The following is a 21,070-nucleotide window of genomic DNA, read 5'->3' on the forward strand; positions in this document are numbered from 1 at the left end:
AGCTGTAACGGTACTCAAGTTATCGTGTTTACACACGGACAGACAGACACACAGACAGACACACAGACAGACACACAGACATACGGACAAGATTGCAAAATTATGTTTTTCCGTATCAGTGAGGTGTAAAACGTCGAGATTTGTAAAAATCTCGATTTTTTTTTTGCACGATTACAAGACTTTCTCTATACTTCGTACATACGAGAAAGTAAAAAAAGGATAAAAAAAACATGCCAACAGTATAGTGAATGAGGTAATACTTTTATGGTTAACTAAATGACAGATGAATGAACATACTATTACATCCTGCCGCAATTTAAAATATAATTACACAACTTTTAAAATTAATCCTTATCATATATGGACAAAAGCGCTTGTCTATCAAACGCCAGAATTGTGATCAAAAACCCTATATGGACAAAACACCTGTGATCAAAGACGAACACAGCGATTGTGATAAAACACCCGTTGACCTGTGATAAAAGACACTCTGGTGAGAAAACACCTGTGGTCAAACCCCCTATGGTCAGCCCCTATGGTCAAAACCCCGCTGTGGTCAAAGCCCCTATGGTCAAAGCCCCTATGTTTAAAGCCACTGTGTGGTCGAACCACCTGTGGTAAACCCCCTATGGTCAAAGCACCTTTGGTCAAAGGTCCGCGCACCCAGTTGTGATATTATGTAAAAAACATCAAATTGTCCAGCTTTAAAAACGAAGATAAGCTATGCAGTTGAGTGACGGATCGAATGCCACATAACCTATATACACTATATTTTATATATACATATATATCTATATATCTATATATCTATATATATATCTATATATATATATATATATATATATATATATATATATATATATATATATATATATATATATATATATATATATATATATATATATATATATGGATAATATACAAGGTAATTAAGTAAATGTTATCAATTAATAATAAGAATAGGCTACTTATATTTTCAGCTCCAAAATACGACGCACCTGCAGATATTCTTTTCGTCATCGATTCTTCTAGAAGTATCACCCGAGAGAATTACCTTAAGGAAATGGAATTTGTTGTCGGGCTGTCAAAATACTTCAACATCGGTCCGGCTAATGCAGAGTTCAGTGCAATGGTGAATTCTGACGATTCGGAAATGCTGTTTTACCTGGCCACAAAAGCACATACCAGCATTGAAAAGGTAATTTAAATAAACCGGGAGTGATCTCCCCTAAACTTTATCGAATATTCTTTTATAAAACAATAAATGATGGCAACTCGGGAAATAGACATGATTTTTAATCCATTTTTAATTATTTAAACTTTTAAAAATAGAATAGAATCACATAGAAAAAAAATTGCACACCAAGTGAACGCAAAATAAAATGTGTATAATAGTGCCGAATATTATTAGAACTTAATAAATTCCCATGCGTTTTTTTTTTTGAGAAATCGGAAATAGCAAAAATTACTACTTTCGGTCAACGGAAATCGCTCAAAAGTTGATACGGATCTACGATTTTGATATTAGACCTATATATAAAATTCAATCAAACTATCTCTAACGGTACTCAAGTTATCGTGTTTACAGACACACATACACTCACACACACACACACAGACATCCGGACAATATTGCAAAACTATGTTTTTCCGAGCTGTAAAACGTTGAGATTTGCAAAAATCACTTTTTTTTTGCACGATTACGAGACTTTCTCTATGTTTCGAATATACGAGAAGGTAAAAATAGCAAAGTGCAAAATCCGAATAAAAATAATTACATAATTATATAATATCCCTTTATTTACGGAATTAGGTTCTGAATGAAATTTTTTCTTAAACAATGTGTTGTCATATTGCTTTTGGCACATTTAAAGTTTATGTCGAAGTTAATTTTGTTTCATAAATTTTTAATAGCCCAAACAGATATTGGTACTTATAAGTACCGTCATAGGAAATAGGAACAAACGATACAATTTATTAACTAATAACATGGTAATCCTTATAACAATTTTTTTTTTGTAATTTTCATACATAAATACCCCACAATAGTATATTTTGAGTACGATTTTTACTAGATTTTCTTTCGGAACACATCTTAGACCTCAAACACAGCAAATGTAGCCGACATATTATGCTCCCTCATTCTTGTCTGTTGTCTTTCTTGTTTAGCAACGGTCGCGGACTGAACATGCTTTTGCTGGAAGCTTCCAATAGCTATTACAATGAGCCGCATAAAACAAATATTTTGAAAATGAAAGCCTAGTCATTCAGTACACTACTGCTAGTAATACTACTATAATTGTAGCCTACTAGAATGTTATGACAAGTCTATACTACAGTGTAAAGTTCATAAATAGAAGCGAGCTCAATGTGTTTAGGATAGCCGTAGTGGCCTACTGTTTTCTGATTACTGATTAAAATTTACCATATAGATCTATACTATATGCAGAAGTATGGACTATTGCTAGTCTACAGGTATACATTACGTAAATGCTAGTTATTGTGTGCAAGACAATTTATCGCAGTAAATATAACTAACAAATTAAATCTTACTACTAGAACTAGGCTTTGGTAAAAATAAGAAGTATACTACTCCTAGTAAACGAGCCTGCAACTGCTACATTTATGCTTGTTATTATTTTACTACTAAAAATCGACATGTAATTACAATATTTCTTAGGTAAACCATATGCTAACCTTCTTATAAATGTGTAAATATCATTTTTAAGTTCATTTCGATAATTGATTATCAAAATAATATGTATGTCACTCCACATCGAAAATCTGCCAGTTCCTAAAAATCCTAAAGAAATGACCGTGTGCCCTGACGGTACTTATAAGTCCACTTGTAAACATTGATCTAATACAAAGACAATTCGATTAAAATTATATAAATAGAAGTTAAACGCGTTTGCCTGACTGTTGAAGGTGCCAATAAAAAATATTTGGGGTTGAAAACTTGAAAAATAAGGTAAAACAAAGGGAATTCACGAACGTGTGTGAGAACTGTACAGGACAATTCAGTGGCGGAACTAGAAAAAAAGGGCCACCACGCAAAAAACATTTTAGCCTACCCCCCCCCATATATATATATATATATATATATATATATATATATATATATATATATATATATATATATATATATATATATATATATATATATATATATATACAAATCTATTAATACGAACATATGATACTCATTACTGGCCTGTTTGGGTTTTGAGACACAAAAAAATTGTCAATTAAAACAAATTACACCATCATGTCATGTGTGTAAGTGCTTTAGTTTCTGTGTTTTGAGACATTTAGTTTTATTTTAACTCTGCTGTAAGCCCTCACTTTAGTCGGTATAAAGAATATAAAACATGAAAGCTTTGTAAAAGTAATGGTTTCTCGTATTATGTGTATTTTTGTTTGTATTTATATTATTAATTTTAAATTCATTTCCTTTTTGTACAATATCATTCTTTAATCAATACTTTATGATAAATAATAATTAAGAGAAGTAATTCCTTTTTAATTTGTTTAGTACAAATCTATTAAAAAGACGTTATAAGCACCCCTATTTGACTATTTAAAAAAAGGGAAATAAGTCATGGAAGTGGTTTGAACGTTTGCTTATCTTTGATAAGTTTGATTGTAGGAGAAAGAGGAATCGGATTTCACTGTGGTTTAAAAACAAAGGGAAAAAGAATATACATGAGCCTGGGGTGGTATAGTATAAAGATAATTCAACCGCAGCTAGGGTAATCTTTTTGCAAAACAACCATCAAGTCAAAAGTGCTAGAAAAGTATTTTTTTTAACTATAAAAAAAATATTATGGTCGGCTGTGGGCCCCTAAATGGCGTGCCCCCCCCCCCCCCCGCATTGCGGGCTCTGGTGGCACTGTAGTTCCGCCCCTGGAACAATTGTGAACTACCGATATAGCAAGACACTGAAAATGGCGCCACACCAGTAATTTTCAAAAAACATTGATCCCTCCAACTACTGGCGACTCAGGGGAGATAATACTATTAATTACATCAATAATTTTTAAAATTCTTATTAAATTAAAAATAATACAGGCACTTAATTAAAATGGTACTTATAAAATACCGTCAGTAGATAAATGGATACGAGAAAAATGACCCGTTGAAGAAGGATACAACGGGCGCTAGGTTGATAGTGCTGTCTATTTTCTCTAAACTAAAACCAAAACCAAAATCACCACCTTAATTCAATTTAACCGGAAACGAAAAATGACATTGAAAACGGACTCATATCCAGAATAGTCATTTTTATCGCACTTATTTAAAGTGGTACTTATAAATACCGTCAGTAGATAAATGGATACGAGAAAAATGGCCCGTTGAAGAAGGATACAACGGGCGCTAGGTTGATAGTGCTGTCTATTTTATCTAAACTAAAACCAAAACCGAAATTCAATTTAACCGGAAACGAAAAATGACATTGAAAACGGACTTATATCCAGAATAGTCATTTTTATCGCATTTAAGCTTGATCTACACGCAATTATCGCGCATTTATTCTAAATATACTAAATATATTTAATATAGTCGTAGCCATCCTCTAAACCATGCTCCTAATCTTAATCATGACAAAAGTCGCATTTAGAGTTTCTTTCAGGCAACTCTACTTGGGAGAAGTGGGCTCGGCACAGCCCCCCCCCCATCCTCTCTCCGGGGAGGAAAAAGTCTGAAAGAAACACTGGTCGTATTTGTAGATCATACAGACTAAAAGTAGAGCCTAATTCTATAATTTAAACTCGTTACATCGTTTCCTACTTTTGGCCATAAACCTTACTCTCGCAGACAGTGTTTCTTTCAGATATTTTTCTGGGGGTGGGGCACTTAAGTTTTTGCAGCGGCGAATAAAATTATCCTGGGCGGGGGATCCCGACACTGGTAAAAGTAAAATATATTTTCTATATAAACTATATTTCGTTTTTTTTATAGGGATGGATTATACGTTCTATCGCGGAGGGGGAGGGGGTTAAATGGGCTTCGCCCTCACCCGAAGATATGCATGAAGATTAGACACATGAATTAGGCGGTAATAGTATTATAGAGTATCGATGACGATATTTGTTTTGAGTTGGAGGGGGGGGGGGGCGGCTTAGAAGTTCTGACGCGGAGGATGGGCTTCGCCGCTACGAGAAGAATTGTATGAAAGAAACTCTTCACGCAAACCACTTTTAAGACTAGACGAAATTGGCTTTTTAATTCAATTTTCCTTGAGAATCAATGACGTCATATTACTGTGTGCACTATCCGGCTTGAGACTATTTCCTACTATATGCTCCATGTGACGTCACGTTTCGTTTTTCGAATTACTATGCATGTTTTTACTCTGCTTTTGTTTTCTCTATAGCGTTCTTGACAGATAGATACATAGATAGACAGACAGCGAAACTATTATTATAGACGAGATAAATGGCCCGTTGAGAGAGAGATAAAACGGGCGTTAGGTTGATAGTGGTGTCTTTTTTCTTCAACTCGAAATCAAAAAGAAAATCACCACCTAAACTTCAAATTTAATCGGAAACGAAAAATGTCATTGAAAACGGAATTTTATCCAGAATCTGCATTTGAACCGGATTTAAGCTTGATCCACACGTAGTTACTGCACATTGATACTAAACAAGGTCGAAGTCTAATCCCTAAACCTTGCACCTAATCTCAAACACGGGTTAAGTTGCATTTAGGTTCCCACACACACACTATAAATCACGTCTACTGTCCCATTCAACGAAATCTACTTTTTATAGAAAACATATTTTTACCTGTGTCCGCCCCATTCCAAAAATTTAGTCCACCCTCACCCCCCAAAAATTCCAAAAACCCCTCCTCTTCTGGGTAGGAATAACTCGGAAAGAAACACTGGTCGCATTTGCAGCTCATACAAACTAAAAGTAGAGCCCACTTCTATAATATAGACCTGTTTTCTACTTTCGAACGATATAAATTTTACTCACGCAGACAGTGTTTGTTTCAGGCTTTTTCCCGGGCGATGGGCACTTGAATTTTTGCTTGGGCGAATAAATTTCGACGGGTCTGGGAAAGACGACACTGGTAAAAGTATATACTTTCTCTATAAACCATATTATGCCCTTTTTTGGGGGGTGGGGGTAATTAGACGTTTTTCCGTCGGGGCAGGGGGGGGATAGACGTTCTACCGTGTGTGTGGAGGGGGGGGGTAAAGGGACTTTGCCTCTACTAGAAGTGAAACTCTTCACGCAAAACACTTATAACATTAGACACATAATTTAGTCCGTAAAGTCAGTATTTTTATTATGGACTCTCGATGTCATTTATTTGAGGGGGGGGGGGTCGGCATAGACGATCTACCGGGAGTGGGGCTTCGCCACTACCTGATGAGATGCATGAAAGAAACTCTTCACGCAAAACACTTTAAACAAATTAATTAGGCCGTAATGTCTGTGTTTTTATTATAGAATATCGATGACGTCATTTCTTTTGAGTGGGGGGGGGGGGCGGCTTAAACGTTCTTTAGGGGGAGTGGGCTGGGGCTTCTCCCCTAACCGGATAATTGCATGAACGAAACTCTGCAAGCAAACCACTTTTAAGATTAGACAAAATTGTTTTTTTAATTAAATGTTTACTTGAGAATCAATGACGTCATATTACTGTGTGCACTCTCCGGCTTGGTACTATTTTCTACTATATGCTCAATGTGAAGTCATGTTTCGTTTTCGTTTTACTATGAAAGTTTTTATTTTGCTTGTGTTTTCTTTATAGCGTTCTTGTCAGATAGACGCACAGATACATAGACAGCGAAACTATAGGTATTAATTTTGAAAATTTTAAGCATTTAAAAATTTATATAAAATCATGTCTATATCCCGTTTACCATCCCGAATGGTATTATATAATAATATACAAGAACGTTTATGGGAGACTATTCCCGCTTTATTTGATAGTGTGATAATTAAAATCTTTAAGTTGTTTAACTTAAGTGTTGTTTTCTTTTTAGGCTTTTCTCCAAGCCCCCTATTTTCCAAGAAAAACCAGCACCACTACCGTTCTCCAAAAAGCTATAGTGTATGCTTTTAGCATCAACGCAAGGTCTAAATATAAGAAATTAGCCATTGTAATAGTGAATGGCGATTCTTGTAGGAGAAAAGAAACAAAATGTGAAGCAAATCTGCTAAAGGACTTTGGTGTGCATGTGATTGCTATTGGCTTTGGCAATGCCAAGAAAAAGGACTTGGAAGCCATAGCATCAAGTAAAATGTATGCTTTCTATTTGGGAAATTATGACGTAGGGGAGACGGTATATGAAGAAATAGTGAAGTTCATTTCAGAGGTTTGTATAAAAAATTTGTCATGTTTATGATATATATCTAATACATAAAAATCTTTTTTTCAGAGCCTTAATTTTTTCCTTTTACCCAGTTCATTCCATACGAATAGTGGCCAATCCATATATTAAAAATAATAAATTTCATAGGCCTACCATTTGACATATTAAAACCTGCAATATATTATACATGATTACAATTTCCCTTTTGAAAAAGATAAAAGTATAGATTTACAATCAATATTTGTGTCGGGTTTAGATCTACCAGTATTCAATATTCTTATACATAGAGAACGAGACAGAAAATCATTTGTGAATGACGTTTTGAGTTAATTTAGACGTGCTTCAAAGCCAGCACGAAGTCATATGATAAGTCTCTTGTTCGCAGATAATGTATTTTAAAATATCCTGTGTGGTATTAAGGCTTCCGGTGTTCGTGGCGAATTTGTAGATGGTGCTTGATGACTTTTATTGTGTGGTGGTTTTTGTTGCAGCAGTTGATTTTGTATGCCTTGATGCCTCCGTGTTCTTCTAAGCCTCTCTAAAAAACATAGGTCCAGGCAACACGCCGTAGATTTTACATCAGCGCCTGCATAGTGGTGTTATCAACTGTCTTTCTGAGGGTGCACTGTCTATCACCTTTTCGTTTCTTTTATTTTGTTCTCCGCTTTCTATTAGGCTATGTCTCCCGGAAAAAAAAACGGTCACATTGAATATCACACCCGCCAGTGGGACGCTTTCATCAAATTCTTTAGAGTTAGCTTACCCAACACTCTTAAGTTATACAACGTATGCATCTCTTGTTACTTTCTCGTATATATCAGGGGTCGGCAACCTTTTGAGACGGAAGAGTTAAAAGATACAATTTACAATATCTCCCAGTTTTTGAATGAGCCACTGACATGTTTTTTAAAATATTAAAGCATTTGGTTAGGATAAGGTAAATGCAATTAAAATAAATGGGTTTAAGTATGAGACAATTCAGTAATGACCGTTTTATATTATTATCTACCATGTTAGGTGCCCCCTTTGGGTCGGTGCCTAAGGCGGCCGCCCCATCCGCCTTCCCCTAGCCACGCCTCTGTTAATATAATGAGATAATTATTGTATTTACACTAAATCTTTCAATGTTTATCTAATTTAATGTTGATTTGGTGATAATAGGGCTTGTATGTTTCGTTTACTCTCAAATTCAAAATTTCAAGTCTATATATATATATATATATATATATATATATATATATATATATATATAGAGAGAGAGAGAGAGAGAGAGAGAGAGAGAGAGAGAGAGAGAGAGAGAATTTTGGGGATAGACAATTTGATGGGGGGGGGGGCGTTTTATTGTTTTATTAGGTTTTGCTTAGGGCGCTAAATAACCTGGCGCCGGCACTGTATGTATCACTATAACAAATGTCAACAGCAATAAATTACATTTCTGAAAATACGGCCTCGTGTAGCCTATATAAATACACGGTTGTCATAAAATAGGTTACGACCAGTACCAGTACCAGCCAACAAGTACAAATAAGTATTTCACTTATAAATACTTAACCTAACTAGTCCGCAATATGCAGCACTAGCAGGAATAATACACACAAGTAATATGAATAAGATACTTTTTATACCTAGTTTGCAACATAGAGTAATATAAAACATAATGTACATTAACTTCATTAGGTCAACATTGTAACTTTAACCTAAAAAACTGCACCGTCCATGTCAATAGCAGCCTGTGGGTTTGAATGCCGCTGACACTGGTGCGATTAACAAGAGTCCCAGAGGTCACATGACATAGAAAACGGAGACGAACATCGCTCAAAGAAGGGCATAAAAATACTTCAACGGGGCCACAACCAAATAAATAACAAATTATTCCCATTTACTGGTAACCATGTTATGTGTTACAATTATTATTTATTTCTTTTTAATAACAATATGCTATAATATTTTATTTTTAGATAACTTCTGAAGTGGTTGAAACTTATGGTACTACAACAACCTACTTTCAAATATTTATGTATCTATTAAAACAATACTGGTCAAAGCTTATCACCATAACGAATCGGAACCTCGTCTTAGAATACTTTCACAAAAACAGGAACAATCGACAAGAATGGTTTGAAATGATCAAACTAAGTCACGTTACGAGGTACCTTCAAAATGTTAACCAAGAAGGTCCAGACATTGACCTTGTTTTAAGCAAACATTCAAGTCATGAACAATTTAAGGATGCTCTTGTCTTCACCAGTGTTGTTTTAAGTTACAGTAACAATCTACTGGAGGTACTCAAGGAGCCTTTGCAATTAGAGAAGGTAATTATCTTTTTTAAAAAAACCTGGCGTACTCCAATTTTCCTAAATGATGACCAACTAATCACTTTTAAACAAAATACTAATATATGTATATAAAAAGGTTTTATGCATTACTATACCTTTCATTCGATCGCCATGAAACTTTGAGAAGTTGTTAAGAATACTCCACGGAAGTATCTACGAAAAAATAACAAATTATTGAAATAGTAGTGTATTATTATACACATTTAAAGAAAATAATTTATTTTCTACTTTTTAGTGCATTATTACATACAGGGTTTTTATTAAAACGTTTTTATAAAAAAAGTTTCAGTACTTTAACAATTTTTTAAAAATTTGCAATACAATTACATGACAAAAAAAACCATTTGCGCACCTAATGAACGTGATAACACGCGTATAAAAGTGCGGAATAGTTGGATATGACAGCCTACGAATTTGGACACAATTATTTATTAATTCATAAAAAACTAATTAGGCATCCCATTTAGTCAACTTTAATATCAGATTGCATTGTCTTCATGTCTTGACCCACGTGCCAACTTTGAAACGAATCTGCCAGTTAGACGTGCCCCAAATTTCGCTTGAGTGTTTCGACCTAAACAGACAGACGACAGACAGACAAAGTAACTTAAATAAAAGCTTTTAAAAACATAGAAAAAAAGACATAGGAAAAGTCAAAGGAAAAAAGTCACAGGGGAAAAGTCACAAATGTGTATTTACATATAATTTGTAAACACATTTACATATTAAATATCCAGAAAATGCAAATAAACTTAGATCAATAAATATGAAATGTATTGTACGTTGGTTGTATATTGATATTTATAACACGTAAAAATATTAAGTATGAAGTGTGTAGGCTTTGATTCGCTATACGTATAATATTTAATAGAATCTAATAAAAGTGTTTTTAAATTAGCGTGAAATGGAATAAAGACGTTATTAATAGGATTTACTGTCCTCAACTCACTACAACAATAGTTCAACCACCTTTTCTCACCACATTCATCACTCACATTGCGTAACAAAGCATAGGATCAAATCAGAAAGCCGACAAGGTACAAAGGCTGGCTTTGACGCAAAACGTTAACACCACACAATATGGACGGACAAGCCGACAAAGGAGAAACCGATCAATGAAATGCCTATGGCAAAAACAAATATGCAAAAGACAATGATGTGCGAACATTTGTTTTGTAATTAATTTTTCAACCACTTATTAACAAAGTTGAGGTTGATGACGTCTAAGTTATCTTAAAGTACTTTTACTTATTATTGTCATAAACCATAATGCTTTTAAAGTTGACATATATGCTATAAAAAACCCACAACAATAAACACCAAAAATTTTACGATTCTCAAAATATTTTTTTTTAAAGATTTTTGTGACTTTTTCTTTAACTTTATTTTTGTGACTTTTATTCGATAATGTGACTTTTTGTGACTTTTTTCAAGCAAAAACTTTTACTTTTTTCCACTGTGACTTTCCGTTCACCGAAAAAACGTGTAAGGAAAAGGGAGGACACAGCACAAAGCCAAATGGAAACTATAGAACTATTCTGTGGGACTGCCTAGACATTTTAAGAGACAGGCTAAAGTGGAATATTTTTTTCTGTTTCTTGGAAATTATCTTAAATTATCATCCAAACATGTGTTTGTTACCGTCGTTTTGCAGAAAAAATGAAATCGGTAATTATTACTTTGTAAATAATGTTACTAAATTTGTGAAACAAGACTATAATTTTAACAGAAACGTGCGTGGCCTATTCAGATTTTAATCTAGGAAGACAGAATTTCCTTCTTGAAGCTTCTATCCCAAACGCTTATTTTTCACCCGCCTTCCTCAAAATGCAGCTGTTTTTATTGCTCCCCCTCCCCACTCTTTTTCAAAAGAACGATATCGGGAATATTTTGATCTGCTGGCGTACATACTGGCATATTAACTTTAAAAATGTACAAATAATGTATGATAATAGTAATGAGATTTTCATGTAAACTATTTCATGTTAATGCTGATAACTAAAAGTTTATATCCACCCTGGCGAGCTATACGTTGTTGCAGCATCAGAAATTTCCTTTGGAAATCTTCAATATTGCATTTATACAAATTATTCAAATTATTTTGTGCTTTTAGAACCTCTTCTTTAAATCTGAAAAAGTTAGTTCTTATTTGAAATTAATACAATGTCTTCGCAACATTGCTTATATTATATGTCTGAATGTTTATTTTCTAATTACAGATAATTTCACAATTAAACAAACATACCTTATCACGTAATTTTCTCTTTTATCCTGTTGACAGATCTCCACTGAGTTGAAACAATTCTATCAAGCCGTAGAGACCATTTCCAAGGCTATCTCCTTGTTCCAAGCTCTCATGCCATGGTCTTTCTCTGCATGTCGGAAGGAAATAGACATCCAAATTGATGAGCTACAAACTACTATAAATAACATGAACTTCAGTTTTGATAACCAACAGCTTTCCAAACTGGCATTGAGTAAAACTCTTGTGGTGTACGATGTAGATATATTGTGTAGTGTATTGGGGCTTCAAACAAAATTTTCACAATTTGCTAAACAAGTGAGTGTGGACATGTGGCTACATGACCTACAGCAAAGCCAAGTTGTGAATTGGTTGAAACGTAATGGTGAAGGGGAATCTCTGCCTCAAGCTGACCGTAACAGTGACAGGGAACCCTTGTCTCAGACTGAAGCTAGCAGTACACTGAGGTACAAACTGATTTTTCTTGGTTTTACCTCATGGAAGGCTGCATCCATAGCAGACAACATTTCTGAAGATTGGATCAACCACCAGACAGCTTTAGACCTGGCTACATCACATATATTAGACATGTTCCAATGTCATCCCGTGTTAACTGTGGCCAGTGGATTTCCTTACAACTGTACAGTAATAGATGCGTTGTTTGACCAAACTGTTGAGATGAACGATGGGCACACTGTATCAGAGCGTTGTATAAAAGTTATGAATGTTTCAGATATTAGCAACAAGAAAGTTCAATCAGATTTTCTAAAACAAATTAGTAACAGCATACCTAATGAAAACATCAAATTGTATCACGGCACTTCTCATGACTGCGCCAAGTCTATTCTAACTAAGGGAATTCGCTTAGGAAGAGGTCGCCAATTCCAGGATTTCTCCCATGGTGATGGATTCTATTTATCGTATGTTTATAATCATGCAAAAGAAAGAGCCATACACAAATCCAAGCGACCTGCTGTCATTGTGTACTGCATTAATGAAGTGACCCTCCAACAATTCTCTGGACTTATCCTGTTTCGAGACATGGATTGTTGGGGTACAACAGTGAAATACTGCCGGAACGGCTATGAAGGACTTATGCCTGACAATTTTCCCGCGTATCATTATGTCGCTGGACCAATGTGCATGAATGTAGAAGATGTAATAGAGGGCCATCAAGAACCTGTGACTCACGTTGTTGAAAAAAATCAATTGTGTGTTAAAAAACCAGAATTGGCTAGACATTTCAACCTTCCTGATAACATTGTATGTGTCATCTTCTATAAAGAAACAATCTAGTAATTGGTTATAGTTTTATTTTAGTTAACCCTTCATTTCATGAATTAATTTTGTGAAAAGCTATTTGAGAACAAAAAATCTTACAAGGTGACCTGTGGTGTGTAGAGAGCATAAATAATAATGAAATTGAATTATTTTATCAAATAATGTTTATTTTGCAAAAAAAAACAGAATGTTGCAATTTTGCTACAGTATGCAACGGTCAGTAAAAATAATTTAAAATCTACATTACATATTTACAGTAAATAGCTTGAAAGTATGCTTCACGTCAATAAATGAGAATAATCTAGCAAATAATAGCATTGGAATGTATAATATAAATTCATTCAAGATAAACGTATACTATAAATTCATTCAAGATAAAATCTACAATTGATTTCTCATGTTTATAGCCTATATATTGTACAAAAGCTAAGCTCATGTTACCATATTACATAATTGTTTCTTAACGTAAATAAGTTCATTATAGATATCCCCTCTTATATATAGCGACTGATTATTCAATCGATTCATTCTGATGGAAATTTATTCTATTTTGTTGCTATCAGAAATAATGGCAAATGAATAATATAAATGACAGCAATAATTAAACTTCTCTATTCATGAAAACAAACTACTTGTTGGTAATGCATAATAGTACAATTTTTGTTGCATTAGTCGATCAATTGTACAATCAATTGATAAAGTGTAATACGTATTTTAAAAATAATATCTTTTATATTAGTATATAAAACATTGACACAAAATTAATCTTTTATTCACATATTAACTAAACTACTAAAGAAAAACTACAATAAAGTGTAACAATACATTTTTTTTTAATCTGTATTTTCTTTCTGAAGTAACACACATTGCCCGGCGTATCAGTGGCGGAACTAGAAAAAAGGGGCCACCCCGCAAAAAAATTTTTTAGGCCCCCCCCCATATAAATATATAGACCTATATATGTAGATATATGTATATATATATATATATATATATATATATATATATATATATATATATATATATATATATATATATATATATATATATATACTCAAACACAACATACGAACACAGGATACTTATTCATGTTGGCCTGTTCGTGTTATGAGAAATACGTGGGTATTTTTTTTAATAAAACAAATAACATTCATTAGTGTAAGTGCATTAGTCTGTTTTGTGAAAATCAGTTATATATTATCTTTGCCGTAAGGTATTTAACCTCCCATCGGTCAAAAGAATATAAAACATGAAAGCTTTCTGTAAATAATGGTGTCTCATGTCATGTTTATTTTTAAGGTTTTTTGTATTTATTTTATTAATTTTAAATACATTTTCTTTTTATACAGTGTCATTCTTTAGTAAGTAATTTATAAACAAATAATAATAAAGAGAAGTAATTGCTTTTTAATTTGTTTAGTACAAATCTATTAAAAAGAGGCTTATGAGCATCACTATTTGACTATTTAAAAAAGGGAAATAAGTCATGGAAGTGGTTTGAACGTTTGCTTATCTTTGATAAGTTTCATTGTAGGAGAAAGATGACTCGGCTTTCACAGTGGTTTAAAAACGAAGGAAAAATTTTGCGTTGGGTGGTGTCTATAGAATAAAGATAATCCAACCGCAGCTACGGTAATCTTTTTTACAAAACGAACTTTTAGCCAAAAATGCAAGAACATTTTTTTTAACTATAACAATTTTTTTTATGGTCGGCCGTGGGCCCCTAAATGTCGTGGGCCCCCCCGCATTGCGGGGTCTGGCGGCACTGTAGTTCCGCCCCTGCGGCGTATGATAATACTATTCCACTATAAGTGTCTATTGGGCTTGTAAGTTGTTAAAGTAGCTTACCAAGTTCTCGCTCCGGTAGTTGCCAGCTAGCGATTTTGTTGTTTTTCAAACCAAATGTGAATATTTTTTATTAAATTTTTTTTTTAAGTTATGAAATCTACTTTCGCTTTTGGAATAAAAGCAAACTCCGACAATGAGTTGTTTTAAGTAAATTAAGTTTAAAATAACACACACACAAATATATTATATTTATATTAGGCCTAATTAAATTAGGCCTAATAAATAGGCTATTTACTTTAAGACAGGTAGACTAGAATACACCCTGTTTAATAATAATACATTTATATAAAATATGAGATCTATAGGCCTAAAAGATTTCAATCGTCAATCTGAAATCAAGCCTAAATTATATATATATATATATATATATATATATATATATATATATATATATATATATATATATATATATATATATATATATAGCCTAGATCTAGATTTCTAGATCTAGAGTTCTAAATACAGATACTAGATTCTCTAGATCTAGATCTATGACTTAAAAAAAAGCCCTCTTGAAAATTCCGACAGTAACATACGACATACAGGATTTATTTTTAATTTATAGACTCAATAGTAGTCTAGAGATCTAGATTCTAGATCTAGTTTCTTTTATTTTAAAGTGTAGTTGAGTGGAATTAATTACTAAATTACAAAAATTAGGCCTAATAAATAGGCTATTTACTTTAAGACAGGTAGACTAGAATATGTTCAATATCAATTTATATATAGAATCTAGATTATTCTAGATCTAGTGTAGTTTAGTGTGGTCTTGTTGTAGAACGTAAGAACTAAATCTAGAGTGTAGGCAACTGTAGTATTTTAGATCTAGAATCTAGTAATGTGTGACGTCATTTTAGGGGGGGGGTCTGGCTTTTTGTGACGATGTGGGACAGAGGGGAGGAGGTAAAAATCGTCAAAAAAGTGTGACGTCATTTATGGATGACCCCCATGGAGAAGATCCACACAGAAACAGTTGAAGGAAAGGGGCCTAACATTCAAACAGGTAGAGGTACCAACATGATTTTAGAGATTATATAGATATACATAAATATAGGGGGAGGGGGAGAGAGAGGGTTCATCTGTAAATTGCGTCTCACATCATATGATGATTTTTATCTCCCCCTCAATAAAGGAGGGCAGTAAAAAGAAGAAAGTATGCAATGTTAATTTATATAATCAGATTATTGTGGTAAATGAAAGTCAACATATCTAGCCTAACAAAATGCAATGAATTAAAAATATGTATTATGACTTAGAGAAAGTTTGGTGAAATGGAAATATCTGCAAATTTAATTTATTGATGATGTGTAACTTATTTATATTATTCCTTTGGAGCTGATAGTAATAAAAAGTTAATGAAATTATAGAGTTTTATCCAATTGATGTTTCTAAAGCCTTGCATGAACTTAATTTAAATATATTTAGCTGCCCAGGTAAAGAACCCAATGAATTTTCCAGAATTGGCTTGTCCTTTGACCGATGGTAACAAAGAGAATCACCCAGGATCTTCGCTGATAAGAAAATCTGAAGACGTACCTTATTCTTCTATCTATACCTAAATGTGATTTGTCTAATGAAAATATTTATTCAGTGACAATAGCTAAAGATATTTTACCATTATTTCAAACATCATCTTCTGAAATGTTGTTTTCTATCTCTAAACCTTCCACAATTTCTTCAAGTTTCAAGAGATATTTTAACATCATTGCCTACTTCCCAATGTTCTTAGGTTCAAAATTTGCAATTTTCTCAGAAACAAAGTAATAATAAATTTGTACCCAGTGTTTTAGTTTCAGCTCCATTAAAATTTAATAAACCAATCAATTTCAAAATTAAATGTTTCTTATCCCATATGAAAGTAGTCTGTTTTATTTAAGAAAAATCACCTTTAAAAAAATTTCATGTTTGGATGTCAATAAATTATTGACATGGACTGGTTTATGGGTAAGCTTTTATACTTAATGTACAATGAAGATTCAGTTTTGATGTCAATATAGTTGCTTCTGAAAGAATTAAACTATAAACAATAGCATTTATATAAATATCTCAATGGCAGTTCAGTATACTTTCATCATTGTTTTCAAATAACAAAACAGAACTACAGTTTTAAAATTGAAAAAAAAAATGAAAAGAATTTCATAAATGGATGGTTTTTTAATTACTTAAAACAGAAGATGCATCAATACAGCATTACAATGTATACGATTAATATTTGTTTTCATGGACAATCATCATTTAAATTCTTCATTAAAAGTTAAATTCAGTTTCCTTGTGTCTAAAAATCCATATCCATGCTGTTCCATTTACCTAGAAATTAAATAAATAATATTTTTAACAACTTTCCGTAATATGAAAAAATTAATCATTGATTAAAACATACAGCCAATATAGCAGATGAATTAAAATTCACCTGTTTCTGTGACATTTGCATGTAAAATTAGAGTGTTCAGAGGTATATACACAGCCACCTTTAATTTCCCTATCTTGAGCCAGGTACTCATGAGACTTAGGACATCATACCAGGACTAAAGCCAGGGATCTGAACTCTTATCTTTTAGGATAGAAATGTGAAAGCTACTGTCTGACAGTCCCACTATCAAGCCATACATATTAATACTTACAGTAAATAATCTTAGTTGCAACATATTCTTTAAGAATTAAAACACTGAATCTGTTTCAAACTTGGGCTTAAGCTGAAAAATGGCTTATTATAAAAAAATTCAGCTCACCTTTAGTTCAAGATCAGCACCAATAGCCACAGTAAAGTGTGAGAAAATTGCTTGCCAAGTACCTAGAGAATTTAAATATAATAAATTATTAAGTTTATCCATATATTATATTAAAATAATTATTTAACTAATATTACTAATATGTGATATTAATATACATATATATATATATATATATATATATATATATATATATATATATATATATATATATATATATATATATATATATATATATATATATATATATATATATATATATATATATATATATATATATATATATATATGTTTCATTTATTGTAAAGGTTCAGTTTTCTATCTACTTAGCTTGTCTTAAAAACTAAAATTTCTGATTACAGTTAACCATATCTTTACTATTACAAAACTATTAGTTTCATTTTCATTACTTGTAACTAAAAATTGTGGTCAATAGTTCTAAAACTTAATTCTATTAACAGCTAACTGTACTGACTCTGACCAATTTATTAATTTTTGTACCATGTAATTCATTAATAATTAGGCTTATACTAAAAGGCCGAAAGTTATCAATTGTAGAATTTATAGTCCTTGGTCTAGACCAGGGGTCTCCAAACTACGGCCCGCGGGCCGAATGCGGCCCGCGAGGTCCTCTCATCCGGCCCGCGGAGATCTTTTTGTCCACGGAAAAAACGTTTGTTGGTGATGGCTGAGGAACTTTGCCTAGAAAAATCAAAGACATGCCTGGAAGAAACTGGCCCCCGAACTGAAATTTGATAGTTAATGCGGCCCTCGGACTGAAAAGTTTGGAGACCCCTGGTCTAGACTAACAAGACTAGCCTACAAGTCTAATAGTACTAATACACATGATCTAGTTTCTAAGTTTACTACTAGGCAACTTGCTAGAAGACTAGTACTTAACCAAACTTTAACTTGCTAAAAATAAAAGGGCCAAATACAATAGTAGTTGGCCTAGTAATACTTTTTTTACTGTGCTACTTACACTGCTTTTGGTACTATTACTACGTCTAACTAACTACTAACTAAACTCTATTGTAGCTTGATGAAGATCTATCATCTTGCTCTTCTAGTAGTCTACACTACTTACTACTTAGAAAAGTAGTAGCACTACTGTAACAATTTCAAACTAAATTTAATCTATATATTACTAGATCTACTAATTGCAACACTGTAGTCTGATAAGTCTGTAAGCCCTAAATGTATCTAAATTCTAGTCTAATCTAGTTTAAGTCTAGTTATTAGTACCTACACTCTACAATCAGTGGCGTAGGCAGGGGGTTGGGGGTCATAACCCCCCCATAGACCCCTCGGTATATATATATAAAGTATGAGGGGGTGCAAATCGAAAATTTGAGGGGGTGGTGCAAATCGAAAGTTAGAGGGGGGGGGGGGGGGGGGGTGCAAATCGCAAGTTTGAGGGGGGGGGGTGAAAATCGCAAGTTTGGAGAGGGGGGGGGGTGCAAATCGAAAGTTTGTCCCCGGGTAAAAATTGGAACCCCCCTTGAGACGATCCTGGCTACGCCACTGTCTACAATACTCTACACAACACTCTACTACTACTCTACTCACTCTACTGGTTACTGATCTAGTAAATAGTTAGAGTCTACATTCTAGATCTAAAAAAATCGATTTAAAATTAAAAACAGGTTAGCCTTACTAGCTCTTACTAAACTTAACTAGGGTAGGTTTTACCTAAACTAGATCTAGATCTAATCTAGATCTAGAATCTATCTAGATCTACTAAATTCTCTAGATCTAGATTTTAGATCTAGGGCCTACCATACTGCCATCTGCATCTAGATCTAGATCTACTATCACTATCTAGCCATCTATCTACAAGCTACTTCTTATAGTATAGGCCTACTTCTAAAATATTAAACAGTAATCACTGAATAATCAGTACTAGAGTCTAGTTCAGTAATCTAGCTAGATCTAGTCTATACTAATTTTACTATTAACTATAATACTATAATAACATTGTTGTCAAAGTCTAGATCTATATCTAGCTAGATGATAGATCTAGATCTAAATTTAAAATCTAAATAGTAAATACAAATGTTTAGATTTAAATTTTACATAAACAAGAGAATGTGGTCAATCGAACTTTCTAATCTAGTCTGATCTAGATCTAGATTCGATTAAGTCTTAAGTTGTAGTTTGTAGGCTGAGTGAGACTGAGTCATCCTTTTCTTAATATTTTTAATATTTTATCTAGATCACTGAAATACTAGATCTAGATCTAGAATCTAGATCTAATAGATTCTAATTCATGAACTTATACTCTTAGAACTAGATTAAAGCAATGTAGATCTTAGTAGGTAGATTCAGCAAAGACTGAGTAGAGAGTCAGAGTAATGTCCCCTAGCCTTGGACAAACTATCAACAAAAGAAATAAAATCAATAGTATATTGAATATACTTACCGCCACAAAACTTTTATATTCAAAAATGCATACACATGTGTTTGTTCACATCCATATGAACAAAACAGCGTTGAAAGTTTTTACAATTGTTGCATTTCTGGAACGTTTGATGATTTTGAAATCTTGAAGCGGGACCTACTAACAAATAGCCGCCATGTTTTTTGTTATAAATGGGAATCCCGTTCACAACAATTGATTTAGTTCGAAATTTTTATCTCTCCCTGGCTAACCAGACTCGAATTAACGCGAGAGAGAACGATAAACTTACAAGCCCAATTCCAAATGGTTGTTCTGATTTGCTCTAACAGTTTAGGAACAAACCAGAAATGGAATAAGCTTAGATAGCTGTTTCCAAATGGTTGTTGCCAGAAAGTACATTTTACAACCAAAATTAAAAAGTTTATAATATTTCTGAAATAATTACAAAACCACTGCCATTTAAAAAAAATACTTTCTAGTAATATAATAGTAATTGAGCTAAAACTTTTGTTTTCTATTTGGATTAGTTAGAGTTATGGTGTTGTGGTGATAGGGGATGTTATATTATATTATATAGTTAAAGCGTAATTAACATGAACATTTTCAATATTATTTTAATATAGGCTAATCAGTCCAGATCGGAAATTTTCGGCCTACCACAATGGGGTCATACATAAAAGATGTCACGTTTTACACGCCTCCCCCCCCCCCCCCCCCTTTTATGATGTATGTTTGACTAGACAAATTGGTTCGCATGAATGCTGGTGCAAAGCGATAATATTGAACGAATTAAAGTGTGACGCGGTACGCAAGACAGTGACGTTTTAGTGTGAGTTCGTTGTTGCCGGGGAAGAAGCTTCAATTAGTCTTGTCCGTGTTATGTTAGGGTTAGGTTGTCCTGTC

At 33.2% G+C, this 21,070-nt stretch overlaps 1 protein-coding gene and 1 long non-coding RNA gene across 2 annotated transcripts in view; one reads left to right on the forward strand and one right to left on the reverse strand.

Annotated features, from left to right (window-relative positions):
- Nucleotides 1–13,586, forward strand: part of LOC131950244 (uncharacterized) — a 54,071-nt gene extending 40,485 nt beyond the window's left edge. The window contains exons 9-12 of the mRNA XM_059312315.1: nt 981–1,198; nt 7,001–7,333; nt 9,289–9,642; nt 11,948–13,586. Coding sequence (XP_059168298.1) covers nt 981–1,198; nt 7,001–7,333; nt 9,289–9,642; nt 11,948–13,204 — 2,162 coding nt within the window. The 3' untranslated portion in view covers nt 13,205–13,586. The remainder of the gene's footprint in view (nt 1–980; nt 1,199–7,000; nt 7,334–9,288; nt 9,643–11,947) is intronic.
- A 3,591-nt stretch (nt 13,587–17,177) lies between these two features.
- On the reverse strand, nt 17,178–20,336 carry LOC131950251 (uncharacterized). Its single transcript, XR_009388301.1, has 3 exons — nt 20,189–20,336; nt 17,767–17,828; nt 17,178–17,344 (listed from the first exon to the last, which is right to left on the reverse strand). It is a non-coding gene; the product is annotated as an uncharacterized LOC131950251 (long non-coding RNA).
- Nucleotides 20,337–21,070: the final 734 nt, after the last annotated feature.

The sequence above is a fragment of the Physella acuta genome, unplaced genomic scaffold (genome assembly GCF_028476545.2).
Source record: "Physella acuta isolate Inbredline_101_S28 unplaced genomic scaffold, ASM2847654v3 ptg000746l, whole genome shotgun sequence".
Classification (NCBI taxonomy): Eukaryota; Metazoa; Mollusca; class Gastropoda; family Physidae; genus Physella; species Physella acuta.